Source organism: Nicotiana tomentosiformis, chromosome 12 (assembly GCF_000390325.3).
Source record: "Nicotiana tomentosiformis chromosome 12, ASM39032v3, whole genome shotgun sequence".
Taxonomy (NCBI): Eukaryota; Viridiplantae; Streptophyta; class Magnoliopsida; order Solanales; family Solanaceae; genus Nicotiana; species Nicotiana tomentosiformis.
The window spans coordinates 18,967,245-18,975,134 of NC_090823.1; the positions used below are offsets into that span (position 1 = coordinate 18,967,245).

Sequence of the window (7,890 nt, forward strand, 5' to 3'; positions counted from 1 at the left end):
CCAACAATTCAATTGGAGCTTTAGAAATTATTCATAATTCGAAAGAGACTTAATTTAAGTCATTTTTGAAAAAGTCAACCAAAAGTCAATGTGGGGTCCACTTTTCGAAACCAGACAAAATATCACGGAATCAGGACACCTGTTCCGATACGAGTTCAACCATACTAAAACTATCGAATTCCAACATCAGGTTGTCTTTCAAATCGTAAAATTTCGTTTATCGAAAGTTTTACAAAAAATTTCAATTTCTTTTATCTAAATCCGAAATAAACGATGAATATAAACATGGATTTATGAAATATAATCACTTTCTGATACAGAACACTTAACCAAGTCGAAGTTTTGAAAACCCCCTTTGGAATCGCCCAAATCCGAGACTCAAAACTTAAAAATGAGCAAAAATGGCTAACACCCAATTTTATGTATTCTTTCCAGCTTTTTCGCATCTGCGGACACAAGTTCCGCATATGCGGACTCATATTTGCGAGACAAAGCTTGCATTTGCAATGCCAGGCTGCCAGGCGAGTAGCTGCACCTGCGTAAGGAGTGTCGCACCTACGACATCGCAGAAGCGGTCCTCCCTTCGCAGAAGCGATTGCGCATCTGTGCAACATTACTCCGCAGAAGCGGATCATCATTCTAGTGCTCAGGTCACAGAAGCGGGGCTTCACCTGCGCTCCAAAAGTCGTTGGTGCGAAACACCAGAACCATACCTGCAAATCTTTACCAAAATGGTCTGAAACAAATCCGAAACTCACCCAAAGCCTCTCGGGACCTCGTCTGAATATTCCAACAAGTCCCGTAATATAATACGGACTTACTCGGGGTCTCAAATCACGTCAAATAACATCGAAATTATAATTCACACCTCGATTCAGACTTATGAGTTTCAAGTTTTTCACTTTACAAAACCAGCGCTGAAATGTGTTAAAGGAATCCGGAATGATTTCAAATTTGGCGCACAAGTCATAAATGACATAACGGAGCTATTCCAACTCTCGGAATCTCAATCCGAGTTTGATATCGATAAAGTCAAATTCACAGTTAAACTTTAGAAGTCTTTAGCCTTTAGGTTTCTAGTTTTTGTTAAATGGTGATAATTCAAGCTAGGGACCTCTGAATTCGATTCCGGACATACGCCCAAGTTTCAAATCACGATACGGACCCACCGGAATATCAAAATAATGATCCGGGTCCATTTGCTCCAAATGTTGACCGAAGTCAACTCAAATGAGTTTTGAAGCTCCATTTCACATTTTAATCAATATTTCACATTAAAACTTTCCGAAAATATTTACGGACTATGCACGCAAGCCGAGAAATGCTGGAAGGTGCTATTCGAGGTCTAATAACACATAAATGAATGTATAAAATTAAAAATATCATATTGGGTCATCACAGTAATATAATTTTCTATTTACTACACATGAATTAGGCTTCAAAGTATACCAGCTCACCCACAACAAGCAAGATTATTGATTTGTTTTCTTTAATTTTCCCCAGGTGGATATCTTATAGTGTTTGGCTCGATAACATTGTCAATGATTGGGAGATCATTTGTTGTTCTTAATTGGTACGTATATTATTCTTGTTATACTAAAAGTTATCATAACTAAAACTAAACTTAAATTAATACAAATGGCAGAGCAATAGAGACGACATACACATTTCTCTATCATACTTACTCTTCACTTTTTTCTCATTTTTAGTTCTGGGATAAGATTCAGTTTCTTTAAATATAAGTTCGATCCGGAGAGAAGAGGGGATAGAGAAGAGAAAAAAGGAAAATGGTGTAATTAAATAATTTGATTGAATGCACTAATAATGAATTGTGAGCATTTTAAGGTGGAATATATATAATTTGTAAGTAATCCTTATTTAGGGCGGGTAATATACAAAATTAGAACAATTTTAATAAATAAATTTCAAATATTGCATATGAACGAAAAAATACCAAAGAAAAATGTGAAAAATCACAATTAGAAAACTGGATTCGCCACCACTAAAGCCCAAAAAAAGGACGATTAGATAATTGACTAATTGGTCCCTATTTAGTTTTGAAAAATTGAAAAAATGTGAAAATTCACAATTAGATAACTGGTTTCGCCACCACTAAAGCCCAAAAAACAAAGGACGATAAGATAATTGACTAATTGATCCCCATTTAGTTTTGAAAAATCAACCTTGCCCTCTAGTCTCTAAATTTGATTTTTTTTAAAAACAAAAACGAGAAAGAGAGATAAATAAAGGGAGAAATAATAATGAACGAAGAGAGGAAATAATGGCTAGAAAGAAAATCCGTTATCCAACTAATATGATGTTATCAAGTTTAACATCTTAACATGGATTTTTGCACAATAATATACTCAATTAGGGGAATAATCTTAGTAAATCCTTTAAAAAAAAAGAGCAAGGTGAGAGCATCTGACTATATGTTAGAGATAAATAAGGAGAAAGTATAAATCTTGAAACGGGTAAATATATTTAATTATTTACAAGATCAGAAAATATTTTCACCCAAAATGGTGTCAATGTTTTCTTTCCATCGAAAATAGAAAAATAAATTCTTTCGTTCATATGTCTTTCGAAAATGCATGGATTCGAAAAGCCCCAGCAAACCTAATCTCTTAAAGTATAGCCACCCACCTAATATTTTAAATTAAAAATAGTATGTGAATGATATATATATATATATATATATATATATATATATATATATATATATATATATAGTTCATGTATAATATACATATAGCTGTGTTTAATCAATTTATAATCTATATATATAGACTAAAACAAGTAAACACTGAATGTGACTGGCTATATCCCAACATTAATTAGGGAAGTCTCATGCACTATTTTACCTTTGTTTTCACTATTCCACTTGTGCTATTTGTTTTACATATTCTTCTTAAAGTGTTCACAAAAAAACCATTATTTTCTTACCTACTAAGCCTTTTTGAACTAAAATGTTGCTATTTTAAAGTGTTCATATAAAAGTAAGATATGTGTACGCTATAATAATTTAAAGTTTGAGATTAAATTATTGGATAACAACTAATCTGTAACATAACATTTTTTTCAGGTCTAAAACATATACACCTGTCTGTAAGTATAAACAAATTAAAGATTCGAATTTCTTCTTTGTACAGTTCAAAAGGGAGGACTTCCTAAACATTTGATGATCAAAATTAAGTATATTTTGATCAATTAAATATGTAAATTGTGACCAACAAGAGTTACGATGGAGTGTTAAGTATTTTTATATTTTTAATAAGATATTTCGGATTCAAGTCATGAGTATAAAGTCCCATCAAATCCAGCTTTCGTGATATTATTAAGTTTAGAGAACCTAATTTGCTTCTACTTTTCCTATTTAGCCTCTCATATATTATTGATACATGCATGAATCTTACTTATCAATAAATAGTTACCCCGTCAGTTTTATTTATGTGAACTACTTATTTGACTGAGCAAATAAGTTTAAGAAAGAAATAAGAAAAAATTTAATTTGTAGTCCTAATTAAGCCATAACATTTGCGTGATTAATTTTTTATTGTTGTAATTTGTAACTTTAAACATGTCATAATATTTGCATGACTATAAAAGCATCTCGTTAAGGATAAAATTAAATTTTTTTGTTTAATTGTTTTCATAATTTAGAGACGGATCATTTTGTTGTCAAAAATACGTGATTGGAGAATAGATCATTACAAAAATATCCACTCCCTCTGACCCAATTTATGTGGCAGAACTCAAATTTCGAGAGTCAAACTTCTTAATTTTGACCATGAATTTGACATAGAATCTTTAAAATTTTTGAATAAAATATATATATTTAGAAAGTACATAAGAAGTATCTTCACAATAATTAATAATTCAAAATATCTAAAAGGCATGTGAAATAATCACGGTCAAAGAAAAATCCTTTGACCTAGAAGTCCAAACTGTACCATATAAATTGGGGCAAAAGGAATAGTATATTCTGCAAATTGTAGATGACGGTCGAAATTAAGAGTGTAAACATAAAAGAATCATGGTCATCGTTCCAAAAAAAGTAAAGATTGTTAAATTCATAATAAATAAAGTGGATTACAAATTCATAATAAATAACAGAACAAAGTGCAATTAATAGCGTGTTTAAATGTTGTTAACTAACAGTGCTTTCAAGTATATATATTTACACCATTAAATAAATTGACATACAATAATCGGTTACTCTAAATATTAAATGTAATTATTATTGACGCTACCAAATATAGTGTTCCATATGGCTAATGACTTAAAACGTTTTTAGCGTGCATGTACCAGACCTACATCATTTTCGCAACTTGTAATGGGGTTGGTGAGTATCTTTACTTTCACCTAGTAATTCGTCTAATTGGAAAACATTATAGAGTTTAAGCAATATGCATAGTCCGTGTAAGCAAATTTTATATTATTAGGTTATCGTTAAGATTTAAGATTCTACATCTTAAAAGAGGCTTATTTGTAGACATCCTTAATTAAGATAATTACTTGGTAGTGTAAAGAATTCTTTACACTAACGGCGTTTATTACTTCAACTTATCACTATATATAGGTGGAACCCTTTTATCAAAGAAATCATAAGACACTCATCAAGTTATGGCTTCTTCATTTGTTCTTCAAGCTCCATGGGCTATCACAACCAACTTATCTTGTTTTCCTTCCTTTACAAAACCCTCACATGTTTTCCCACACAAAAAACCAAACAATAAGTTCCAAGTATCATGCAACCAAAACAATGAGGCAAATAATTCTCAAGAAAAAGTTGAAAGGAGAAATCTTCTTCTTGGTTTAGGAGGAATTTATGGTGCTGCCCATCTTTTACCATATGATGCTTTAGCAAGTCCCATCCCATCCCCTACTCTTACACAATGTGGCACTGCCATAATTGAAGGTGATAAACCTGTGCCCTACACTTGTTGTCCTCCTATCCCGGAAATCAAAGACGTTCCTTACTATAACCCTCCTCCTGTATCCAGATTTCGCGTTCGTCCTGCAGCTCATACTGTAGATGACGAATACATAGCTAAATATAACGAAGCTTATTCGCGTATGAAGGCGTTGCCGACAGACGATCCTCGTAGTTTCATGCAACAAGCCAATATCCATTGTGCTTATTGCAATGGTGCTTATAAAGTTGGAGGCAAAGAGTTACAAGTTCACTTCTCGTGGCTTTTCTTCCCTTTTCATAGATGGTATGTACGTGCTTTAATTAAGTATTTATATTCTATAATTTGTTATGCTATTCTTTTGTTACAAAATTTGTTGTTATAGGTACATATACTTCTATGAGAGAATCTTGGCTTCCCTAATTGATGACCCTACATTTGCTTTGCCATATTGGAATTGGGACAATCCTAAAGGCATGCATTTGCCTGACATGTTTGATGTCGAAGGTAATTTACTAATTTAGACATGATACTCAGAAACGGATCCATAATTTTAATTCTATAGGTTCAATCTTTTAAGCTTTTGGCATTGAATTAATTATTATATTTTTAAAGTTATGAGTTCATATCTATTATTTATTATAATTTTATTAAATTTTTAATCATAAATTTATATCCGTACGTCAAAAGTACTGTTCAGTCGAAAACACTAGATCCGCCTCTAGTCGTAGTTTGCAATATTTGTGTTGACAAGTCGAATATATCCCACATCCATGACGAGAAGCCCTCCCACATCCATGACGAGAAGCCCTTTTAAGTTTTTAAAAAAGCTTTAGAAAATTTGACTATCACGAAATTTAAGAGAGAAAAAGCTTTTAAAATTTGTGGTGTTTTAACATGTCATAATATTTGTGCGACTTGTAAAATATTTTGAAGCTTATGGTCTTAAAAAGTTCAAAACATCTGCGTGAAAAATAAAATATCTCATTATTAAAGGTAAAATAAAAAGTTTAAAGTTAAATTATTTTTAAATATAAAATATAACATATTTTAACAGACTAATTATGAAAGTGTGTCACATAAATTAGAACTTAGGGGTAATTTTGTGGAATACATGTCTATTCAGAATGGTCAATTTATGATTTAAACAGATATGTTTGTTTGTGGAATAAAATGTCTATTCAGAATGGCGGAGTCTTAAGTAAATAAAGTAATTCCATACGAATACACATATATGACTTTGTTATATCCAGAAGTACTTGTTTGTATTTTCCTAATCAGTACACGACCAATTTATCTTTAAAAAAAAATTTATTTTCACGCCTTGAAGCCTTCCTACAATTACTAGATTTCTGATTATTTCGATATTAACAATTTTATTCTAATTTTCCTAATTATAGGTACAAGTATATATAACGAAAGGCGAAACCAAAAGCATAGGAATGGGTTTATTATGGATCTTGGTTATGCTGGAGAAGATGTGGTAGCAAATGATCTACAAAAACTGGTTAATAATCTCACTCTAATGTATCGTCAAATGATCACTAATGCCCCTTGCCCTTCGCTCTTCTTTGGCAAACCTTATAGATTTGGAAGTGAACCTAGTCCAGGGATGGGTACTATAGAAAATGTGCCACATAATTCTATACATAGATGGGTTGGTGATCCAAGACAACCAAATGAAGAAGACATGGGAAATTTTTATTCGTCAGGCAAAGATCCTGCATTTTTTTCACTTCACGCCAATGTTGATCGAATGTGGACAATATGGAAAACACTGGGAGGAAAACGTAAGGATATTAGTGACCCAGATTATTTGGACACTGAGTTCTTTTTCTACGATGAAAAGGCAAAGCCTTTTCGTGTTAGGGTTCGAGATTGCTTGGATGAAAAGAAATTGGGATATACATTTCAACCAATGGATATACCTTGGAAGAATTTCAAGCCACAACCAAGAAAGAACAAAAAGAATGTCAAGATTGATCCAAATTCAGTTCCACCAGCTAGTCAAGTATTCCCTATAAAGAAATTGGACAAGACTGTAACATTTTCAGTGGCTAGACCTAAAAGATTAAGAACTAAAAAAGAGAAGGAAGATGAAGAGGAACTATTGACTTTCAAGAATGTGGAATTGGATGTGAGAAAGTTTGTAAGGTTTGATGTTTTCCTCAATGAGGATAATGATGTGATTGCAAATGAGATAGACAGGACAGAATTTGTTGGGAGTTTTGCAAATTTACCACATATTCATGATGATCCCAAAAAAGAAAAATTTCCTGAATTTAGCCTGGCTATTAATGAATTATTGGAGGATTTAAAACTTGAAGGTGATGATCTTGTTGTGGTGACTCTGGTTCCTAAAAGTGGAGGGGAAAATGTTTCCATTGAAGCTGTTGAGATCCAGTTGGTCCCTTGTTAAGCCATTGAGAAATACTATGTTTTGTATTTCATGTCTACTAATTAAGGTTTGAAAAACAAATAGCATGTTTTCTAGTATCAGAAGGTTAATCCCTTTTGAATATCGTGTGATGATGAAGACTTTAATGAATAAATGCTTTTGTTTTATGGAAAGGCTTCTCTCTTAAACACTTTTATCTTGATGTTTGAAGTATAAAATAATCTTGATAAAAGGATTCATCATAAATTCCGGTAAAAAGTGTACTCAACAGTCAATAATAAGCGTCAAATAGTATCTTTTTAAGGCAGTCTTTTTTGTACATATATATTTTTCTTTACTTGCAAAGAACTTTGGAGACTACTTTTTTCATGAAAAAACATTTCTCAATCTTTTATACCATTAGTGCAGCTTAAACTTTCATAATAGGTTACTTACCATTTTATTATATTACTGTTTATATTTTTATTATATTACTGTTTATATTTATTATAAAGATTTACTTGTAATTACTTTGCAAATAATCTAATTGTATAAATATTTTTACATTATATAATATATTGTTTACCCGTAAAACGG

General features: G+C 31.7%; 1 protein-coding gene across 1 annotated transcript; it reads left to right on the plus strand.

Moving 5' to 3' along the window:
- The first annotated feature begins 4,621 nt into the window (after positions 1 to 4,621).
- Positions 4,622 to 7,487, plus strand: LOC104118749 (polyphenol oxidase E, chloroplastic-like). The gene is made up of 3 exons (XM_009630086.4): positions 4,622 to 5,222; positions 5,302 to 5,423; positions 6,317 to 7,487. Exons 1-3 carry the CDS (start codon positions 4,627 to 4,629, stop codon positions 7,333 to 7,335), a joined length of 1,737 nt encoding a protein of 578 aa, XP_009628381.1. The 5' UTR covers positions 4,622 to 4,626; the 3' UTR covers positions 7,336 to 7,487.
- Positions 7,488 to 7,890: the final 403 nt, after the last annotated feature.